The 24096-nt window shown below is 48.5% G+C and overlaps 1 protein-coding gene and 1 pseudogene across 3 annotated transcripts; one reads left to right on the top strand and one right to left on the bottom strand.

Moving 5' to 3' along the window:
- Nucleotides 1–313: 313 nt before the first annotated feature.
- On the bottom strand, nt 314–22576 carry LOC144105258 (uncharacterized). Of its 3 annotated transcripts, none has more exons than XM_077638401.1 (4): nt 22466–22576; nt 6082–6339; nt 4585–4870; nt 314–3161 (listed from the first exon to the last, which is right to left on the bottom strand). In XM_077638401.1, exons 2-4 carry the CDS (start codon nt 6321–6323, stop codon nt 2283–2285), a joined length of 1407 nt encoding a protein of 468 aa, XP_077494527.1. In that variant the 5' UTR covers nt 6324–6339; nt 22466–22576; the 3' UTR covers nt 314–2282. The 3 variants fall into 3 exon arrangements, with proteins under 3 accessions (XP_077494527.1, XP_077494525.1, XP_077494526.1); XM_077638399.1 differs by lacking the exon at nt 22466–22576 and adding an exon at nt 21713–21925; XM_077638400.1 differs by lacking the exon at nt 22466–22576 and adding an exon at nt 16796–17044.
- LOC144105257 (neprilysin-2-like) lies at nt 517–1935 on the top strand (annotated as a pseudogene).
- Nucleotides 22577–24096: the final 1520 nt, after the last annotated feature.

Raw genomic sequence — 24096 nt, 5'->3', positions numbered from 1 at the left:
GTGCATTTGGGGGCAAAAACGTCGCTATCCTATTCATTGGTTGAAGAGGTTCTAATAAGAAAATACAGGCGTTTCAGTTTTGCGTTAGCCGCATGACAGCCTCCGTCGCTTACGTGCCATAAACCCAAGTAGTAATATAACCTGAAGAAAACAGCACTTTGTGGGCCTTTTCTAGCGCACTTCCTGCGGCTTCACTTTCCTAAGATTCCGATTTGTGGAGGCCTTCATGTGCTGACGTTAACTTGCAGTTGAAGAGCGCAGATGCGGAGTTCCACGTGTCTAGGACAAAATGAATCAGGCAAAACTACAGAAACACGTAGACAAACACTGTATTCACAATTACAAATAAATAAGCAAAAGCGACACAATAGTGCAGCTTTAATACACGTGGCACCGGCACAGCACTCGTTCAAATGCAAAAAAAAGCGATGAGACAGCCTCAAAACACGAACAGTGCTCTTGGTAATACCGTCAAATGGTGATTCAAGTGAGTAATTTCCCCTTTCGTGCTTCAAAATGCCCCTTAACCCGATGAATCCGCACATGCCTCGGAGATTTCTACTGTATGACAACCGGACGGCCACCATCAAAGAGCTCCAGCGGCGGAACGCGTGGCATTGGCTGACGTGTACACCTAAACTACCTGCTCGAGGACACTGGCGTCAAATTCCAACGGCAGTCCAGCGTGATGGTCCTGGACCGCGAATACGTGGGACGCCTGGCGCTGCAGCTCAAAAAGTTTTCGGGCAAGACACTGCTGAACTACCTTAAATACGTCCTCGTCATCAAATTCTCCTCACTTCTGGCCAGCGTCGTCGACTTTGCCATGCCGTTGAGCCACGACTACTATCTAGAGACAGTGCCCGAGCGTCTTCAGGCATGCGTCCACATGATGGAAAACCTGTGTCCTCATTTCGTCCAGAAATTGGCCAGGATGACGTTTAACCGCGAGAACGCTACGACGCCTCGCTGGCACTATGAAGAAGAGATGCACAGACTGCTCTACCTTGTCCGCGAAAGCATGAAGCAGACAGTTCAGCAAGCACCCTGGTTGAGTCAAATCGAAGTCGACGCCACGTCTCAGAAGATCGAGAAAATTCGTGTCGACTTTCTGGCTGCCAGAGAGAGCGAGAAACACGTGAACGCCTGCTATACCCACAGTTCTTCAGTCCATTTCCCGCTGATTACGCTTTACTTGGCTATTACAAACTCCTGAACGAGACCATGACGTTCTACTGGATCACCAACTCGTCGTATGACTTGGATGCCCGCTACCAGTCTTCGTCCCTGGTCGTCGCGGAGGTCGAGCACAGCGCGGAGCGAAACCTGCTCTTCGTGCCTCACGGGCTCATTTCATTCGCGAACAACATTTCGGGGACCTTCGACCCGCCCTTTATCCCAATAATCGTGCCCGGCATCTTGCGTGGCATGTTCGCCGCCGTCGACCGCCGGAGCTCGACTGCCAACAACCAGAACCAGGCGGTCAACTGGTGGTCTAATACCAGCCTGACAAAGTTCGCCTCCAAGCTGCAGTGCTTCCAGGACCAGTATGCCGCCGAAATGAAAGCCGCGTTAATTGTCCAGGTCGACGAAGACTTCTTTCTGGACGAGAACGTCGCGGACAACCCTGTCTTGCACCCCCTGCACGACATTTACCGCAAGGCGATGCACCTCTCTCGCCACATGCTACGGGACTCATGGGTTCCAGGGCTTGATTCACTCACTACGGACAAGTTGTTTTTCGACAACTACGCAATGGGTCACTGCGACCGCGTCAGTTTCGAACTGCATCGCAGGCAGGTGCTCTACAAGGACAGCATTCCGGCGAAGTTGCGCGTCAACGTCCCGATCAAGAATTACCCAAAGTTTGCCGAGACTTTCAAGTGCAATCTGAACACTCCGATGAACCCACAGAGCCGCTGCGAGCTGTGGTAAAATGAATGGCCCCAGCGGTGCGAACAGTGGTCTGGTTATTTCTTCCCCCTGAAGGTTTTGATGCACAGCACCTTGACCTGCGCTTCAAATAGTACCGTACTGTTTCTACGCCCTGTAAAGCGATCACTTTTTTTTACCTGCGTTATACGTGAAACGAGTGTAGTTGAAGCTGTGCTAATAGTAGCCGCCAGTTCACAGCGCTGTGATCAAGCGCTACAGCAGGTTCTGTCGCCAACTGCGCTGCGCGATTGAAATCACCTTTGCACCAAGCGACTGCCCTCTGCGAATTCTCGCTACCACTGCGATTATAAAGGGGGTGCGTTTTCACGACGCGAATAGATGCGCGTTCACACAATACTCGACACACTGCACCGTCCTGTCCTCCTGCAAATCTCAGCAGCGCAGAGTGGGCAGCATAGAGTTCCTATCCTCACGTGTGGTGCACTGTTCTTCAAGAACAGCCGTATCTCAGCAGAGTTCGTAGCCACGTATCTAAGCGAGGGCAGGGACTCAAGCAAGGTGTTAAGATCATCCTCGCCAAGCCCGTGGTGCTCAAGAGGGTGTTCCAAGCGGAGCTCCAGGTTTCTGAGAGAAGTGAGCGACGTCTTCGGAAAGAGGCGCGAAAGAAAGAGCCGGGACACCTCGCTGGAACCCAGCTTGAGGTACTCGAGGTCCGGGCACTCGCACAAGAGACACTGGAGGGTCATGGGTGTCGCCCAAGTAACCCTAAGCGCTACCAGGTTTCGGAACGCGCTTGACTTGACCTCTTCGTCAAGTACATGGCAGTGGTCGAGAGACAGTATGCGCAGGGTCTTCTCGCCCGTCTTGGCGACCTTGTGGAGGTCGACGTCTTTGAAGTTCTTCAGGGTGAGCGCGGACAGTTCGAACTTCTTAAGGGCTGGAACGACACTCGCGAACGGACAGAACGCCGTCGTCTCAGACTCGTAGGCGACGGACAGCTTGGAGGGCCCGTTGAACTCTGTGAGCTCCAGGACAGAGTCTGAGGAGTCAACCGCGAGGTACAAGAGGCCAGCGTCTGGACAGACCTGGGCGGCGCATCTGATGTGATCGGCAGTGGCGGGAACAAACGATTCGACTGTGCCGTCTTCACCGTACACGTAACCACCGAGCACGAGCTCAAGCTGGTTTCCGATGACTGTGCGCAGTTCCTCGTTTTCCTGGGCGGCGTCCAAGGCTGGAAGGATGTCAGCAGACAGGTATCGCATCTGGGGAGGAAAAGACAAGAAAATTAGTTCGGCTTTCGGTGCCTTAATTTGGATTTTAGAATCTTGGCAGAAGTATATTCACAGAGACAAAGAAGAAAAACTAAGCACCGTTGACGTACGGATGGTGTCAGGGCATAGGGCACTCTAGATACATGCAGGTATCCTGCTATCTTGTTGCAGAATTTTATTCAGCAAAAAGTTACCCTTGCTTTGTGGTCGCCTGGACTGTCGTCCAGGTAGAACACCAACAGGATTCGTTTGGAGTGGCTATGGCTTAACGTTCCAGGATGGGCCCTGGTAGAAAGGGTTGCAAACACTTAACCCGTTTTGTGGGGGATGAAAAGATGTTATCCTTTTTTTATCCTTACGAAAGAGCATTAGTGTTATGGGATCGGCAAAATTTCTGAGACAATTCCACTCTGAATGACACAAGATATGTTGGTATGAATGAAGAAACGAGAGAAGGCAGTGGATGTATGACCACTGAACACTTCTGCGTCTCCCGCTCCTCATTTAATGCCCATAGCGGGGTCTTTACGGGAAACAAATGAAGATGTCCCGCATTCTTACGTACCAAGCTCCTAGGAAGACGCCGAGGAAGATATTGTATATCAGCTTAGCGAATCAGTTGCGCCGACAGCTGCAGCCGTAGGCTGACATTTCGTGAACACAACGGCGTCTGTACCTCGCGACGCTGGGCAGCCCCCAACACAGAGACTGGCATGCTTCTATACTCACGTTATGCAGAGGCGCTGCAGGACCCGGCAAACACATCTTTGATTGATATTATCGAGAGTTTTTGAACCAAAGCCCACATTTCGTCGCATACAATGCATGTTTGCGTCTCCCAAGGCGTTTGCGCAGCCACCAAGCCGGCCAGCGTACCCAGTGTCAAGGAAGCCAACCAAACCTCTTAGAAGCGGCATGATCGAACACCCCACATGTTCAGAACTCTAAACAACAAAACAGTGGAATACCATCAAGGCGTTGTTTGCTTTTGTAGTTTGCTTACATATCAAAATTGAACGCGACACATCAGCCGAGAACTATACAAGACAAGTCATGCGCTCCTCCTCATGTGTTGTATCGTGTTTGATTTCAAGATTTCAGCGTATACCCACACGAGGCTATCTACCTTGCTGGCGTTTGTTATTCGCGTTGTGCTTCTTTTCTATGCTTTTTGCCTTGTGCTGTCGTCCCATCGCCGCGGTGCTTTGTTTTTTTGTTCACTTTGAAAAAATGCACCAACCGACGCAAGTAATCGTCTTGCTGAAATATGTACACAGCACAATGCGACTTCGTATCGACGGCTGGCAGCCTATTGCTTCTGCTCCCTGGAACTGCCGGATGGGCGAAATGCGCTAAGTGCATTGTAGGAAATGCAGCTTCAGCTGTGGCGGCGTAAAAGCCAAACGACCCTCACATTTGGACAGACGGCGAGGAGGTCGGCTACAGCGTCGCCATAGACTGTGAGCCTGGAATCCTCGTGGTCCAGGAAGTTGCCTTCGATTTGCTGGAGCGGGTGAGGTTCCTCACTTGTGGTGTGCACGTAGCCCTCGATGTCACTCAGGTCGTGCTTAAGAACAAAGCGTTGCGTGCGCGGGAAGATGTCCAGGAGATCGGACAGCGTGTTTCTGTTGTGGTAGATGTAGATAGCTGGCGTGCCGTTCAGCACTTGGGCCACGGCTTCCGCGAAGTCGGGGCTCGACCTGAAAGACAGTTGAAGCCGCTTGTTACTGACTACTTCCATGCTGATCTGATTATGAAATGAGGCAACCTTTAGATGGGGCGAGAGAAAGGAAGCTAGCAGGCAGAAACACTGGCGAGGACTCCAGGATAGTAAGCGAAATGTGGCTTCGAATTAATACTGGTTGACCTACTGGTCAGGTCCAGCTTTTCTGGACATTCAGCAATTGGCGTCATCTGTTGGCCGCGAGTAGCCAGCGCCATGTAACTCAATGGGGATATTTTAAACTTGTAATTTTGAGAAAACTAGAGAGCCCCGAGAGATAGTGTCCGAACGCGATGATTATCATGGCTCAGTTTTCCACCTCGCTCAAAAAACCTGATCTGTAGAATCCTTTCTGGGCTCACAGCAGCTATTTCCGACGGCCATAGTGAATCAGTGGGATGGAGGAAATATTCAAAATTTCCGCTCTGAATCTGAGCGCTCAGAGCCACACGGCACTTATAGCGGCAGCTGCGCAAACTAGAATAGTTGGTCCAGGTTTCCTGGGCTTGTATTCGACAGAAGAAAACACCTGACCACAACATGAACCTCTGAAAGAATGCCGCGGCGAGGTGCTGATAGCCATGAGAATTGGCATGGCTATAAGGAAAGGAAAAGGAACCCTGTCGCACTCATGATGGACACCTAAACTACGCCATTACGTATAGGACGAATCAGAAGGTAGAGGGGAGGAAGGAAAGAATAGCTGTCGTAGTGGAGGGCTCCAAAATGCCTTCAGCCACCTGGGAAATTTTATCATGCGCTGACATCGCACAACACAAGGGCGCTTTCCTAATTTGTCACCGCCGAAAAGAGGCTGCCGATGTCTGGATCTGCAGACGGGATCTGATGCCGGGATCAGCACTCAGAAGCCAAACGCCGCACCTACTTAGCCACCGCGGTGCGCTAGCCGTAAGGGTGCAATACCATATCTCTAGTTTGCTGAGGTGTAACTGGAAGTTAACGAAACTAGGTTGTGATGATAGTCACCGAGTTCCCTTCAGCATCACAGCCGTGGTTAGCTTTGAGACACGAACAAGAGGAAAAGACATTTATTTCATATGGCCCTCATTTCGCGCCGCTCTAAAGGATAGATGGGGGAGGCGCTGTCTGCTTTGAGCCGTGAGGATATATATCTCGTCGAAGCAGTTAATTCAGTGTGTCTATGTATAGCGCACGAACGAAGCTCACCTGAAGGCGTCGCATCCGGCGAACGTGGCGAAGGCGTACCGATGCGCGGCCAGAGCGTGGCGCTGCGCGATGAATGTGTCCGGTCCCATGCGCAGGCGCGAAGGGTGCGGAACGGCCACGTCGTTGGGCAGCTGCCGGGAGTCGAGCCAGGGCTCCACCAGCCCCAGCTGGATGTGGTCCGTTTCACGGGTGAGCTCGTCGTCCCACTCGACCAGCTCGTCGCTCCACGAGGACGCCGGCATTGCTCAGAAGCTGGTGCTGAGGGGAGGAGGAGCGAGGTGAATTTATACCGTCACGCGCAGGTGGTGGCAGTAGTGAGGCGATGGATCAGAGGAGTTACAATCAATCAATCAATCAATCAATCAATCAATCAATCAATCAATCAATCAATCAATCAATAAATCAATCAATCAAAGAAACAAACAAACAAGCAAACAAACAAACGGACAAACTGACATACAGACGAACATGCTGGCAGAGAGGTAAACAAGCAAGCAAAGAAACAAGCCAGCAAGCAAACAAACAAACAAACAAACAAACGAACAAAAAGAACCAAGAAAGTTATCGATGAAGCAAGGAAGGTCAGGTCCAAACAAACAAGCAAGCAAACAACCCAAGAAACAAACAAAACAGGCAGAGAAGCAAGCAAACAACTGTGGCATGCACCGTTAACAGAAACACATCAACAACCGAACCCATATTGGGTAGACCTCGTGCTAAGTACGTCAGTCTGGCTTGATTCCGTTTTTGTTTAAGCGGTCATTAGGTCGGAGCACCGTCGTGACGTAGGGCTACTGCATTCGCTTCATCGGCTTAGAGTAAGAGGGAGGATGTCTGTTGGCTTTTAATGCTCTTTCTCTAACCGCACTGTTACAACTGCCTTGTTGTTATCACATTGTGCACATTCTTCTCAGTATTCGCTCGAAACTGCTTTTCCACAGCGTGAACAGCTCGTTCGGTCGGAAAGCCATCGGCGTAGTAGTAGTCGCCACCGCGTGTCGGAAATAATCGGGGGCTGCGCAAAAAAAATATTATCATGGTAATTTGTGGTACTAGTGACTGATTATGTGTGTGATAGGTGATGAGGAGTTTATGAAATAAGTGTAATTACTTAAAGGAATGAAAAATTGGAAAAAAGAGGTACAACGTGTCAGAATGCTCAAAATAAATAATCCCCAATACTTGATGGTGGTAATTGAGAAAATGTAGAGCGTGTAATTGAACAATGAATTAATTTAAACAATATCAAAAAATTAAAATGCGTTCAAAGGTGTTTCCAATGGCCAAGGCGTCGCGGGGAGCGGGCGATGGCGTTCCGCGGACTCCCTGAGCACGCTGCAACACCCTGTTGCGTTCGGCCCTCAAAGGTGAAGCTTAAGCGTCCTCTAATTTTTGCTCTCGCGATTATAAATTTTCATTTGGATCCTCACTCACCAAATACGCTTTGTGCCTCCACGTGTGAAAACGTGTCGTCTAATGCCGTTTTCAACACCCTGATGTGAGAATTCTTTACATATATACTCTGTTTGGAGTTCGGGGGTTTAAAATCTGCATTAACTCGGCTGTGTGGAAAAACCACGCAAGGCATCAACAGTGCCTTTCCTTGAAAGTGCTCTTGCGAACGCTCATGCGCGTTTGTTACATGCTATAGGATCTAAAACAGGCAACGACAAAACCGTTCTAAAAAGAAAAAAGAACTCCATACAATGAAGCTGACGGGATTTCACGCTTACGGCAGTGGTCCGCTTCACTTCGGGATTCCCGGTAAATTCGTATCAAACACCCGGAAAATTTCTTGTTTATATTGCCTGACGCGCGTCATAACAATGTGTAAAAGTCAGGGGACGGGGGTTGGGCGTCCGCAGGCCTCACGTTCGAAACTGCTCGTACATGACGAGGAACTGGGAAAGTACGGCAGTGCCATTCGAGACAAGACGGGAGGCGAGCATTCTTCCATGGTGCATGGGCGCGTATTCGCGGCGGTGGTGGCTCGTGTTCTTCGCATTTAAAAATACGAGCTGCATTGTTAGCAGAGACGCGTTTAAGCCGGTTCTCGCCTAAACCGCTTAACTCGGGACAATCCGAGAGCTGAAAACCCGGACAATAAACGCGTGCAGGTATGGTGCAATAATGTGTTTCGCACTAGTGCTTGACTTCTTGGCGAGACAAAAGAAGAAAAGAAAACAGAGCCTTTCATCGTCTGCAGGTAGCCGCTAATAGAGTTTTATGTAGCTTTTTCAAAAAAAAAAAAAGTTATCGCAGCTGCACGATGAAAAAAAAAACAAACTGCCGTCCTTTAGTCATTCCCACCGCGGTGGCTCAGTGGTTAGGGCGCTCGGCTACTGAGCCGGAGTTCCCGGGTTCGAACCCGACCGCGGCGGCCGCGTTTTGACGGAGGCGAAACGCAAAAGGCGCCCGTGTACTGTGCGATGTCATTTCACGTCTAAAGATCCCCAGGTGGTCGAAATTACTGCGGAGCCCTCCACTACGGCACCTCTTTCTTCTTGCACTCCTTCCTTTTCCCTTCCCTCACGGCGCGGTTGGGGTGTCCACCGAGATACGTGAAACAGTTATTGCGCCTTTTCCTTTCCTCGAAACAAATTTTTTATTTTTTATTTAGCCATAGTGTCAGCCTTTCATAGAGACAAATTAAAACAAAGAAAAATTTACCCAGCTTTACAGCCAAGGAAACTGTTTCATAACATATGGGAAATGACCAGAAATAAGGATTACTTCATAAAAAAGCGCTAAGGACAGTGATCTGAGCGATGGCGCCAAGGACAGGCGATGGGTGGCGGTGGCCATACTAAAACTTTTCCAACCGCTTTGTTCAGACCCTGGCCAAAAGGACTTTTTATGATGCTACCCTGCGCATTGGGCTGCCTCACTGGCATGTGAACTAATCATCACTGCATTTTGTTCATTTAATTTTTATGAAAAGCAACCCCAGAGAGGCATCATGTCCACCCAACATTCCCCCCCCCCCCCCCCCCTTTCTGCTGCTTTCCCGGCAACCTCACCGCGAATATCCTTGTAGTCGTCTGAATGCGATTACGCATGCCTTTTTTTTGCGAGAACGTGATGCAGTTTGTTTTTATTTGCAGAAATTACCAAAAACATTGAAGAAGGCACCGGGCCAGGTGTTGCATGTTTTGTCCTTGATGTAGCCGGCACAGAGATGTGTCAGCCCACCGCTTCTTTACATTGTTTGAAAGGTGAGGAGATGGATGTTTATCTTGATTGACAGCGCAAGATGAGCCAGTACCAACATGCCCAACTTCTCACTCTGCTTGATAGATGTTGTTTATTTAAGCACTCCAGAATGGACGTCGTAGCTCAGATATGAAGTGGACTAGTGAGTGCCTGACATTCCGTCAACACACTGATTTAAGCAGCGGTCCAAATTTATCCAGTCGATTCTAAGTCCAGTATGAATTGTGCTTTTATCCTTACCTAAATTCCGCTTTCATTCTCAAATTTAGGCACCAGACATCTCATACCACCGAGAAAATGGCAACCAACATATATATCCAACACCGCAATTGGTAATTAACACCAAAAAATACACTCCCTTTCAAAACATACACAACACCATTAACATCTTCCCCGACGGAAATAACCTCCAAACTCTTAGAGCACTTCGGGTAATCCATCTGCATCACCGCCGCAGCTTGAAACGATTCTCAAAACTTCAATGGACCCATAGAAATAAGGCGAGTAACACTCGCTCGAAGTTTACAACGAGATCATTCCCAGGTGAAAACCTCAACAATTAGACAAAACTGTTAGGAACATCATAGCACTCATCATTACACAATGGAGGAACTCATAATTTTCTAGGATTTTTTTTCAGATCAACTCAATGTTCTGTACCATCATTTTGCCTTCATGCATCCAAAATTATTCCTCACCCACCCTCCAGGAAGACCCTCCCAATTCCGGGCCTCTCACCACTCTTAGTATAGCTCTTAATTTTCATCACCTAAACTATCCCGGCAAGAAAAAGTTAATGAACATTTTGCTCCAGCTCATACAATAGCTCCTTTTTACAACCCTTTCAATGACTGGGGCTCCGATAATACCAAAACGTATTTATCTTTTTCTCTTACTTTTCTTTTCTGCTGTGCAAAACCCGGTTTTTATTTCTTACTTCTCTACTTTTAATTGAATAAAGACCATTAAACTTTGTGGCATGGGCCGGGACACTATATTAGTCGCGCCATAATATTAGTCCATTCTCCACCCTGTCCATGGCATCGCTTCCATGCACCGCTTCCATAGCAAGGAAATGCGCAGCTCGGTAGTCGCAGCCGTTTACGATCAGACACCTTCGCAGCTAAAGGAAAAGAAGTTGCCACTTGAGGACCATGCAAGCTAGAGCCTGTAAACACATAAACGACTTATTACAGGCAAGTATTGCCTCAGGTGCGTACTCCAACAAACCTGTCTGATATGTCTGCCGAACTATCGTAGCACTGGCAAATGTATCAGCTGGGGCCGCCTCTTTTTCCTGCTACTTCGAGGCACAGAGTATTATTCGTGTCCGTTGGCGAAGACTCCGCGGCTGAGTGCCGTCCGGCAGAGACACCTGTCTCTGTCGCTAACTCGATTTCATGGCGCAACATCTGCAATCCAGCCGAAACACCCGTCTCATTGTTTCCCTGCGCGACAACGTAACATGTACTATGACGTAACCGGACTCTTCACAGAGCGGCAGCAACAATCCGCTGTACGGCTATTACGCTTCAAGGCAGAATACAAGCGATAAATGGAAGCCTTCTGAAAACCAGTGGTGAGAGAGAGTTTAATTATTTGTTTATTTACAAATACTGCAGGCCCTTCTCGGGCTTATGCCGGGGGAGAGAGAAAGGTAAAAAAAATGTCAATAGCGAATAGAACAAGGCACGAGCCTTACAGGCAGGAATAAATACAAAACAATGAGGGAGTAATTACTCATTAGCATCCACCCAAGCGCAGCCATACAGCTACAAAGGAAAGCTATAAAGCTTTCTCAGAAACTTCGCAGTTAATGAAAAGTTCGTCCTGGTCCGGTGAAGCGGTGGCCCCGGAACAGGACGAATTTTTCTTTTTTATTAAACTGCGAGGTTTCTGACAAAGCTGTATAGGCTTCTATTGTAGTCGTATGGCTGCGCTTGCGTGGATGCCAGTGAATAATTACGCCATTATTAAAAATCTACCCCACCTTTGAGGGTTCCCCTGAAACATTTGACTAAATACACAACAATTCATTATCACAGGAGCATCACGGTGCGAAGGATATCAATTTATGGCGCTTAACGTGCTCTATGAAAGGTTCGACTCAGTTGCAGTTCGCATCACTAGTGGGCCGTCTTTTCCGCAAAAATTGGTTCATGAGAACAAGGAATATTCATGAGCATTAATTATATGAATATTACTAAAAAGATTCTTCTTTGTGTGCTGCTGGCTTTCTGTCGGTAGTACCAATACTGGAAAGTCCACGTAAGAAGAAAGCACAATTCATACCGTCTCACTAGTCATTTGCATTTCAGTCTACTCTACAGAAAATTGTATGGACTAGAATTTAACCCCCCTCCCCCTCCCCCTCCCCATCACTCCGTCCCGCCTCTCTTTACAAAGACTAAGTTATTTCTAAACGCAGGTTTCTTCGCGCCATAGCAACCCCCTTTACCTATCTCGGCAGAAATACCTCGGTCCGAGCGGGGCCAACAAACCAAGCTATTTCGATTGCTTCTCTACCTGATCCTGGCTCTGAAAGGTCTCAGAACCTCGAGGGAGGTAAGACACGATCCCCGAACATCGGTTATATACATATACAAAAAAAAAAGTCGTTCGTCCTTCTGCACTAAACCCGACCCAGCTTTAGGTCGGTGGCAACCAACTGAATAACAAACAGCCTTGGCCAGGTACACGATAAATGCACGGTGGCCGCCGAGCCATAAGTAGGCTTCAGGGGAAGCATCAACTCCGGCATCGGCATAAACAAACAGCGGCAGCTCCCGCGTTGGCACCGAACTGCGCCACACGATCGAAACAACGCGCACACCGCTTCTTTTTCCCTCCTAGCCTCTGAACTTCTGCTGCCGAGCGGAAACCGGCTTGGCAAGCTAAGCACAGTCGAGGAGGGGTTCGGCTCTGAATGGTCTCCGAGGGCGGCTCTTCTTTCGAGCCGCGCTCTCCTAAGTGTTTTCTGTTCGGCTTTTTTCTTTTCTCTATGTTTTTTTCTTGTTGTTGCGCTTGGCACGAGAGGCAAATTCATAAGTGCGCGGTCGTTTAGACTCTCGCTCGTTCGGTTGCTCGCGAGTTGTGAAACTCGTCCTAGAACCGACTAGAAGAAAAGGGGGAGGGGGGGTTGGGCTAATTGCCGAAATTGAGGAGTTGGTTGCTGGCTTGCCAGCTCTGAAGGCTTCACTTAGCCGCTAAGGCCAAAGGGAAACGAGGGCTTGTATAAACAACAAGGACAGGAGATGATATGTTTACACACTACACCCGCGTGTGTTATTCACAGCCGGTTTGTTTACAGATTTAAAAAAAAAGGAGGTCGAGAGCCGTGGCTATTCTGGAAACTTGCGCAGTGAGATGAGTGCGGTTGTGTACGACCGAAGTGTAAAGAATCTGAACTGGCTGTTTGCTCCCCGGAAAAGCTCTGCGTGTCGTCGCCGTTGCTTGAAAACAGTATATAAGCAGCGAGAAGTTTGACCACCCTCGGAAGGGGAATCCTAAATTCGTCGGCTCCTGTGGCTCCTGGAGCAGAGGAATTCGGAGCATTGATAAATATTACAAGTTCCGGAGCTATCGCCCTATCCAAGAATAACCATGTTCATCGTCTGTGTACAAACAGACGTACAACAAGATGGAACGCAATCGAGGAAAAAGAACAGAACTAACCCTGGTGTAGTAATCTTCCTTTTCTTTTGTAATTATTTTTCTTGTGTTCTCCTTTCGTCCATACACAGTACGGCACACCACCAAATAACTCTTTTATGCCGGCTTTGTGGCAAGAAGAGCTCGCCGGTTTCTGAGAAGAACCGATTTTAGTTTAGGCAATCACTTTTGCGCTCCAAATACTGCATACTGTAGATATTGAGAAGTGTGAGACTCCAAGTCCCCTGCAATTGACTGATTATTTAAATTGCCCCATACGGTTTTATATTTTTACCCTGACCCTGTTCGGAACAAACTGCGTAACAAACTTAAGTTACCGGAAGGGTTTTCGATAATTTTAGCACTCGAGAAAGTTTTTCATATTCACGTGCGAACAAAAACCAGCCACTGTAGGAGTGACGCCTGTGTAGGCTGGAGGGAGGCAGCTGGAACGTGGAGCAGCTTATTTTGTCGCTCAGACAGCGGCCGTTTTGACATGAAAAAAAAAAAAAACCCTTGCACAAGACAAAAAAAATTGCTCTATCCGCAGTGTCACAAAGAAAGCGTTGGTCAAGTGGAGAGGTGAGTGAAATACAAGTAGAAAACAAAATTTGTTAATTTATTTCGAGGACGCTCAGCGGAAAGTTAAGAAGAAGCAGTCGCTCCCTTTTCGACCTACTTTGTTCTTGTTCTCCGGGACAACGGAAAGAAGACGGTCTCCAAGATTATTCGTTCGGCCGCTTCTGAGGGTGTGGGAAGACAGCGGGAAGCAACACAAAACTGCGCCTGTTCATGTCGTTAATACGTGCCCCAGCTGCTGTCTTTCCGTACCCACAGTGATTCACTACAGAGAAGTTAAGTATGCAAAACCAACTAGCCCATTCGCATCTTTAATCAGGCTATATGTGGAAAGTATTCAAAGTCCGCGTTGATTGCAATCTGCCGTGGTACGCCTTCAGCGCTCAGTACTGTTTTAAGAGGTCGCCGGGAGGCTGACACCAAGAAATAGGAAATGTGGCTCGTGCAGCACCCTTAAATGATGTAAGAGTAACGACAACTGCTCCCCCACCTCCTACGCTGGCGCTCCTTCTCTCTGCTCCTCCTGGGCACTGACGGTGGCGGCACCTAGGCCAGGCTTCGCTAACAGACACTCCCAACGCTCGACCTTCGGCGCGCTGTAGACCGCGCCCCCGAAGGAATTGTTTGTTGCATTTTATACGCTCGTTCTGGTCGAATCAAATGTGACCATGGCATGGAAGATTAAAAAATCATGTACTCCAATAACTGCCCTGATCCACGTTGCACTGCTGTACCGAAGCTTTTTGCAATGCGATCACGTTGATTGCGGTGTACACGGTGAAAGTAGCGTAGCGTGCGCGAGAGAGTTCGCCGGTGTGTTGTTTTTTGAAACGCCTTGTGCCCAAGCTGATTCGAAATTTAACGCCGCCAAGCGAAAGTGCAACCGACATACCCGCTGGATGCGTACACTTGGATTTTACCTTTGTTAGAGACAGACGTGCGGTCTAGGCTTTATATGAACCAGTGTGTAATGCTTCCATATATATTATTCTCTATAAATACGCGTTTGCTAGTGTATTCACCCGCCGCGGTGGCTCAGTGGTTAGGGCGCTCGACTACTGATCCGGAGTTCCCGGGTTCGAACCCGACCGCAGCAGCTGCCTTTTTATGGAGGAAAAACGCTAAGGCGCCCGTGTGCTGTGCGATGTCAGTGCACGTTAAAGATCCCCAGGTGGTCGAAATTATTCCGGAGCCCTCCACTACGGCACCTCTTTCGCCCTTTCTTCTTTCACTCCCTCCTTTATCCCTTCCCTTATGGCGCGGTTCAGGTGTCCAGCCATATATGAGACAGATACTGCGCCATTTCCTTTCCCCAAAAACCAATTATTATTATTATTATTTTTATGGAGGCAAAACGCTAAGGCGCCCGTGTGCTGTGCGATTTCACTGCACGTTAAAGATCCTAAGGTGGTCAAAATTGTTCCGGAGCCCTCCAGGACGGCACCCCTTTCTTCCTTTCTTCTTTCACTCCCTCCTTTATACCTTCCCTTACGGCGCAGGTCAGGTGTCCAACGATACATGAGAGGGGTACTGCGCCATTTCTTCCCCCCCCCCCCAGGAACCAATTATTATTTTTATTATTATTAGTATTATAGTGTATTCAGTTGTGTTAACCAGTGTGCAGTTGCCCACTCGTCTTAATTTTTATATTTTGTTAGTGGGGAAACCTTAGCGATTGTTTCGAACTTACTATGCTGCGGTACGTCACAGATTAACGTTGAAATGATTCGACAGGCAGTAGCCACTTTATGATTGTTTGTAGATTGGCGAATATGATGCTCTAGTTGCTTAGACTTTATTGCCAGTGCTTAGCGCGAAGCTACAGTACTGCGTTACTTACTGGAATGCCGTTCGGTTAGGTGATGGTCGTCTTGCGTCAGCATGCAAAATTGGCTTATAAGAGGACATTGGTTTCTGCCGTGTAATTGTAATGCATAACGCGCAGCAGCCTTGGCTGCCGCAGTAAAAGTTAGATTTTGTATGGGAAAGCCTTATGAAGAAAGGCGCACGGCACGGAAGAAAAACAGAGAGCTTGGCCTTTCATAAGAAATTTAAGAAGCATGCGCTAATATTCCCTGAAAAAAATTCTTCACACAGTTCCCGGACTGTCCATGGACTTTAATCTATGAAATCTATAGAGCAAGCAAGGCAGCAATGTGGGCTAGTTGGTGGCAGATTTGATGGGAATAACGCGCCACACGACAAAAAATTACAACTTAAACGATGCTTGTCCTGTGTGCCGTTTCAGTTGTCTTTTTTTTATCGTATGTAGCGCGTTTTTCCCATCAAAAGTCTATAGGCTTTCCATAGAAAAATATGGACTAGACTATAGGCAATACAGGTCCTAAGGACATTCTCTATACAATCTGCAGATTTGTGTCTATACACTTTCAGTAGACTTTTTATCTCGACAGTCTATAGACTATGAATAGACAAAATGAAATTTCTGCAGAAATGCAATACAGTCTATAAAAAGTCTACAGGCACTCTATAGGCCATTTTTACAAGAGATTAAGACTTAAGCACGCCGTATACACGGCCATAAGAGGTTTAACAACGTCGTACGTTGAAAATGGTCTGAGTCATTGAGCGTGCCCAGGCGTTAGTGAATCATTTTGCCTCACCTATTCACTTTATAAAAGTACCAACCAGCCAGGTATGACGCATATTCGGCGCCAGGGACGACGGCTTTGAACACAATACGTTTGCGAGTACGTTTAACGGATGTCCTCATTTGCATTCTCGAATACTATGCACGCAGGTATGGTGTATTCAAGAAATGGCTCTCATACTGCCGATGTTGGTAACAACCCCGCCAGTACAAATACGTGCAGCAGTGCGCGCAACAACAACGCTATACATGCCCCGCGAGCTGCATCAACAGCGGGGGCTCGAACAAAAACAGCGAGAACCGCCTCTTTAGTCTCGACTTAGTGAGCGAAGATGTAACTGCAGCAAAACAATATGTCCAGCAATGCGGTCGACATCGAAGTTTGACCTGCACAGCGAGCTGTGTAAACGGCGTGTTTAAACACCAACCTTAACAGGATGGATATATTATGCAATGCGCGCAACTCTAGACCTGAAGAGCCAGCAGAGTGAGCGGCGAGGCTCATACAACAAGAAATGCGGCTTTCGTAGCCCGCGAGCGACCGAGTCCTACTATAACCTCGCCGAAAGTGATTTACTGCAAAGAAAGGCTGCAGACGCTCGCGCTTCACACCAATTCTTCCGAAGAAACACGACTGACTGCTCAAGAACGGCCACTTACCTCAAAAAGGCGCGGATTCAGCGTATGATCTAAATCTGCCCGGCAGATCCTCTGCAGTCAAGCCTTTCGGCGACCCGCGTCGGTTTTGGCGGATGGAATAACGTAAAGTTTTCTCCTGTTGCCTCCTCGGCTCTCGCACCCATAAGCGTCACACAAGCTCGGCATCACCCGCAACCGTAAACGCTGTCAACGCTGACGAAACAGTTTCCGCCAAAACTCCACCGCATAAAAACAAAAAGAAGCAAGCTTTCATACTCGGGAATGGCGTTGGCGTCAGTCAGCATCTGCTGCGTAGTTAAAGAGCGCGCGCTAACACGTGACCAGGGCGCCTGGGCCAATGGGAGGCTCGATCCTCCCGCAGCGCGCCAGGAGAGAGAAGAAGCCGGAAAGTTCAAAGGAAGTATAGTTAATTTTGATTCATGCACGGGCTTTAGTTTCGGGAAGCAGCAAGCGACCTCTGGTGACAATTTGCAAGCCCGTAATAATATTGCAGCTGCGGTTGAAAGAGCGTGTTGGCGGCTGATTTTGCAAAAGGCCAGGCGTTGTTGCCGGCTTTTTTTCCTCCATTGCCGAAATCAGTTGAAACATGTCCTTTCCCACGCTTTACGGTCGCATCGAATGATATTGCACGGCTAAGCGCAACAGCGTGTTGATGAATTTGGGACAATGAAGCACGTTCTGCTCTGCTTGACAGTGCAGCTCCTCTTGCATGCACGTTGTGCGGAAGTGAGTCAAGACCTTGGTAAGGATGCGGTAGGCTGAACGGATGCAATTTCCTTTGATAACAACTAACACAGTCAGAAGCAATACATCCGGGTATTGCGCAAGCATGATATAAGCGAAAAATCTTCTTTCAATCCTATCACGAGCGGCGTGTGCGAATCCGCGTTAAAAAAATGACGGGGGTGGGGGGGTAACACAAAGTTAGAATAGTTTGCACTTTCATGCTCAACATACATTCAAGCAGAACAGGGTAATAAAGATAGGAATGGTTGTAGGTTATTTCCAGCAAAAAGATTTCCCCTGCTGAACTAGTTCGAAGACAGATTTCGAAACCTCTGCGGGCGCGGTGGCGAAACCTATTTGTTTTCAAATAGGATCTGTGGCTTACCGAGCGTTGTAAATAAGGTGAAACTCGGAAGTTTCGCGGCCGCCAATGTGCACCTGTTAGTCAATTTTTATTTCAAGATTTTGCTTTGAAAGCATGCTTCCTTGTCCCAGTTCTTTCACGCAAACACATGAGCGCTGAAAAACGCCCAGCCTCCCAAAGTCGGGTATTAGGCCACGGGAGGAGAGAGCGAAGCACAACACAACCCAAGAATCCAATATTGCCCCCGACCACCCATAGTTCAATACATGACCGGAAGATAATGGCCACTCATGCAGGAATCCGAACGCAAGTGTTTAAAACCAGCTATCTACTCTCTCTCTCTCTCTCTTTTTTCCATTCCTCAATCCTGCGTAAGTGCGTTGTCTTTGAGGAGCACCCATGAGAGTAAATCGCAAATCGTTTGAAGAGAATTGCACTTACTCATTAACCACATTGCAGAGCTCGGACATCTAACTACAATTTCAATTCAATTTCACAGCAGCGCACTTCACTGGCAAGAAGAAACCCGTAACTTGGTTTCAACAGCAGTTGCGTTGGCACATCTTTCTGCGCGTTGATCAAAGTTTTTTTACGCATAGACGGGAAGACGGACAGAAGGTATACCTAGGACATAAATCTGGCGACCGAAGACAACATTGTACGAAACGTAACGCTTTTAAGGTACTCGTGACGTGCGGATCACACGCGGTAACTAGCCGCCAGCAGTAGGATACCTTTCTTGCTTTTGTCAAAGTACAGCGCAGGTTTAGTTTGCTCACGCGTTTTGCCGAAAAATCCTCATTCGTCGAAATGTTCACACGCACACGCCACACACACAAAAAAACACGCACGGTGCTCATATTGCTGGAGGAAAAATAAGGCATATACATCGATCTAAAGTAAAGTATAGCTACAATCGAAGCTTAGCTACTAAGGTGTGTATAGATTGTTATGCAGAGAAATCGCAGCCTGCTTAGCCGCAGTCGCAATGACAGGGGGAGGGAAAGATATATTGGCATAAGCTGGGAAAAAAGAGAAGCACCGATATTGGCACGAACTGACAACCAGCGAAGCGCCGATATTGGCACGAGCTGGAAAACCAGAGAAGCACCGAAGAACCAAGCCGGACCGATGGAGAGCTTGTATCGCGTCTCTGCTCTGTCGTATCATTCACTCGCTCAAGGGAGCCACATTTCTTATGTGACCGTGAAGTTCATCTTTGGGATATGAAAGTTACGCCATTCGTAAAAACGCCGCTGACAGGAGCATCTTTACGACGCCACCTCGGGTTCCGTACTTGGCACGCATTCTTTTCCTTTTTCAGAACTTGTTTCGTGAGTGACACAGGAGCAAGTCCAGCGTCTTGCTCCCAACGACTTACTCCTTGACCGTATCTCGAATCAGCCATCGTGCTTCCCTGTTTCGACATGGTCTTATACGTGTATTGGCAATATATCGCGCGCGTGGGAAGCAGAACTGGAGTTTTTTTTTTCCTTTTTCGAATTCGAAGACTTGACATGTGGTCTAAGAAGAGGCTGACGATAAGCTAGAAGACATCGTGGAGCATATTCTCTTCAAGAAAGCTTAGCAGGGTTCTACACTTAGCGTTGTGCGTTAAACACAAGGACAGGTGTTCCTCCATTGCAGTCGTAAGAACTGGAGTTGCATTACCAGCGTATACTGTTCTCAGCGCTTCAACTGGTTTTCTCGGAATACGGATTTATCCGCATGCAATACTCCGCAAGCTAGTCAAAAGAAGTTGAAGGGAATCCTCCGAGGCAGGAAAAAAAAAAGGTTAAGAAAGAAGACCTCCTTGAAACCTGCCGCCTCTACGAGGGTGTTGAAATGTTCAATAAGGTATACGTAAATCAAAAGGGATAAATCCCCGGATACGATGTGGTTGTAGGACAGTGGGACTATAACAGTTCGATTAAAGTTTTACATCTACTTTTCGCTGCTTTCAGTTGTCTCAGGAAAGAAGTTGCAGCCGTTTACCCTCACGGTACAATGAGGGATCAGCGTTAGATGGTGGTGCTAAGGGAGACGGCACGCATCACTGCCACTGCCGGTGAACTACTACTGAAAAAAAAATACAAATAGCTGCATTCGCCTACGAAAAATTGAGTGGATTCTTGATTAAGGGGAAGCCTACCCTTCTTCACGAGTGTGGGTGTGAGTCTGCGCATCAATTTGATTCCCATTTAGCCTCCGCTTGATCTGAAGAGCAGGGTGCAATATCGTGGCTGCGCCCGAGTCGTATGTTGTGTAGTACGTACACGTATAGTTGACTATTTCTGGACGGACGACAGCACCAATGCCGCCCAGGAAAACACAACACGGCAAAACATGTCTCAGATAACACTGCGATCGACTTTCTGGTGGGGCGGACCATGAAAATTTAATAAAAATAGCCGTTAGTTCACACTATCCTTGGTTTCTAACCAGGTACAACATGGCTAAGCATTAAGCTTCGCAGCGATGCTGTATTCTAATAGCTTACGGCAATGACAGTCGTGAGTAGCCAGACAGGGAGTTTCTATGGCAACACATAAAAGCATAGTCTTCTATCGTAGCTTCCCGTCTGACTCTACCACAAACGACAGCCGACTTTCTGAAGAGCTGAAACGTGCGCCGGTTGTTAGTCTAGTCCCGTCGTGTGTGCCTACTTTTTCTAGTACTCCGTCTGCTTTCGCCGGTCTTCGATTCATGGCCACTGCTCTCTAGGCGCGAATAATTCAGTGCTGCTGTCGCTGAAGCCGACGTGCGCAGATTAAGACCACATTTATAGGGCCATCAAAAGGCATTACGATCACCGCGATCCGTGGACCACTGTATAGATAGAAGCAAGCCACCGGCCTATGGTAGCGAGCGCTTAAGTGTCTGTAAGTCAGGGCTACAGAGAACGGCATGATGACTATTCATCTATGCTTAATGGACTGCAAAAAGAAGGGTACTTCAGTCGAAATCTAACGTAGTTCACTGCGTTGAGAACTGAATGAATTTCATACGTTCAGCCATACGCGCACCAAGCTGGTTGCGTCGCGCGGCTGTGTTGGCCACGAAGGAGAGCTTGAATGCAAACCTACATGACTTAGATGTAAGTACATCCTTTCGAAAAATGTGTAGGCAACTACTTTTACTATTAGGTCCCGTAGCGGAACTTCGATAGCATCGCGGTCTTGTCACTAATAAGCCTCAAAAGGGTGACAACGAAGTTTAGGTATCCTGTCAACATCGAGAAATTGCGGACCGATGGCGAAGCAACTGTGCAGAGTTCAGAAGAATGCTTAATGGTATATGTGTTACGCAAAAAGGGTGCATTTTTGAATAAGCGTGGTGCATGCCTTCGTTACTGCAGGGGAGTAAATCTACATGCAATGCCCTGTGCCTTCACGCATAGGGTATTCATGGACAAGGAAAACCTCAGAAGGAAGGAGTTATTAGGCTATTGGTGGAACACTACGAGAAGTTGATACTCGGGACGCAATGAACACTGAGCTCCTACTTACGGCGTACTCCAAGTGGAAATCCGGAGCAGAGCCCTGAATTTGCGAAGGAACACAGAAAATCCGTCTCGGCCTACAAGAACTCAGGAAGTGAATCCAAATCACCCATTAAGGCACATTGAATTACGCTTTTCTGTTCGCAGAGCAAGAAAACCTGCTCAGGATCGCCGACTGAAATACGCCTTAAGTAACCACGTGCAATTACGAGAAAGTTGCGCAAGCGCGCTATGTTTTCGCGGGTAGTAACCGTACCAGGGGGGTTCAGTGTTTGGATACACTGCACTATCATTCATACAGAGGCGGTTAAGACTAAGCACTCACCTCATAAGACGCGAAGTGTGCGACTCAGACGATACCCGTTCTACTACTCCGCGTCTTCTTGCCTGATAGCTCGGCGGCGTCGCATGCGAAAGGCGCCTGGGCGCAGATGCGTCAGTCGTTGGTGCCCCAAACACGTTTTCTTCACCAGGACGGCGCACTTCCCTCACCCACCGTGCGGGCAGCTTGCCAGCGCCCCCCGCCGCCACGTCGTTTTTACCCTCCTTCAATCTGCCTCTCTTCTCTTCAATCCGGTGGGGTGCAGGAGAGCGCAGAGAGTGCTTCAACCCTTTCCTTTTTTATCTGCCGGCGACGACTCACCAAGCACGTTCAACGCTCCCGTGCGTACAAGCGTGCCGAGGTGCAGACACATATGCGAACCCTTGCAGAAACACACGACGCGACCAAACATACGCTACCGCTTAGGGAGCGCTGGCAGAGATCAGTGGAGCTGAACGTGTACACACATGATGGGGTGCGCATTCCGTGCTTACAAACACACACACACAGGAACATACAAACGTCCCACATGACGGACGCGTTTGCAATGTAGGAGTAATGCAAGCGTTCGCAGAATGCGTACACAACACAATTAGGAAATGTCATAAAAAGAAAGCAAAATGATAATGACACGCCCGCACTGCCTATTGGTAGGACGGGCTGTGTATATGCGCAAAGCAACAGGAGCACACACACAGCATTCTAAGCACGCACAGCACGCAAATACGAGTGTAAAAGAGACGAAAAAACATGAACCTATAGACATCCATGCCCTTGCAGAATCCAGAATGACACAAATACTAACAGTGACGTCATATATATGTGCGGGTATCGCCATATAACCGCCCACTTGCGTTCTGCCCCAAGCGCGCAGTGTAGTACGACCTCTCGTACTCCCTTTAAGACACACTCAAGTGGTCACTAAGGCACGTACGGATGCACAAACGATGACGTTCAGAAAACCGAATGCGCGCGCAGTAGCAGATACGGGCACTGCGCACGTGTGGGCGGACACGCTTACCAGCTCGCCGACGCTAACAAGCCGCGCCAGCTGACACACCCACCGCACGTACAAACACGCAGGCACATAGAGTGACGTCGACAGCGAACGCGTGCTCAGCGGCACATACGCAGCCCACGCGGAGGCAGGACGTACGCAGTTGGTAGGAGAGTCAACAGGAAAGGGAGTTGAGCTCAAAGGACAGGCTAGATAAAGCGGGGACCGACGGTGCGATCGGAAGTGCGCCGAGCCGCATGAATGGTGAAACAGAGCGCGACTTCCGGGCTTCCCGACAGAGGCCGAGGGCGAGCGCGGGTGCCAAGGCTTGCCGGCGATAAAACGCTGCAGACACGACAACGGCGCCGTGAGGAAGTGTCGCGAAAGTTTGTTGCACTTCCCTTTCAAGGCCACCACGCCTGTTCTTTACTTTTTCTTTTTCTATTCAATGCCCCGATCGCTTCTGGCCGTTCGGGTCATCAGCCACCCGGAAAGAAACTGCACTCTATGCACGATCATAATCGAGCAGCCATAGCCTAAGCAATGGCTTCCTAATGCGAGCAATAAGTTGCTGCCCTACTCAATGCCACTGAGCGTCGCATTCGCCTCGGTAACGATAAACTGTGGTCTTTTCCCGCCTTTTGACGTCAGCATATGGGCTCGACCTTGTTTATGCATTCCACGTAGGCAGCAAAGAAAAACAAAGTGCCTTCAAATGAACTGACGTGACTGAAAGCGCGCTTTCAGCGATCCAGTGAGGGTGTTTCTGTAATCCCATTTTGAGCAATGCTGTTTGTTTGCCTTCGAGGTTTTCAGTCTCATCCTGGCTTTGATAGCTGGGCGCTGGTGGTGAAAAGCATTTAATAATAGTTACAGAGAGGATGACAGGGAAGCAGCCTCTAGTGGGCCGCTCCCCTTGCAATACTAGGTGGAGTCCTTTATTGAGGGACCCCATTGGTCTGGACCGCCACTCGAGCTCGCTAAACCACGGCTTGTTGGGCCGTTAGGTCCAGGCAGCCGAGCAGGGCCGCCTCCCAGTCCTCTCAGAGAGGGGAATGGGTTAAGGGTGGAAGAGAAGGATTTTGCTGGCATGCCCAGACCACGTGGAAGGCGTCAGCCCCCTCCTCAAAGAAAGAGCAGAGGCCAGAGAACGACGGATCGAAATGTTTGAGTACTGCCGGGCACAGTAGAGTGTTAGTAAAGAGTCTAGGAAGTACTCTTTCGTTTCCTTTTCCTAGCCCCTTGAGAGTAGCCGGGCACTGACGGTGCGAGCCCTGGTCAATAGAGGGAATCGTGTGGGGCTCTAGCGGTCTTCAGCCAAAATTACACCTGAGCGACGCTTGCTTTCTTTATTCTCTCTTGACGATGCCTAGCATATAAATATCCTCCC

The sequence above is a fragment of the Amblyomma americanum genome, chromosome 9, assembly GCF_052857255.1.
Source record: "Amblyomma americanum isolate KBUSLIRL-KWMA chromosome 9, ASM5285725v1, whole genome shotgun sequence".
Taxonomy (NCBI): domain Eukaryota; kingdom Metazoa; phylum Arthropoda; class Arachnida; order Ixodida; family Ixodidae; genus Amblyomma; species Amblyomma americanum.
The sequence above is the reverse complement of the archived record's forward strand: the minus strand, read 5'-3'. Positions and strand labels throughout refer to the sequence as shown.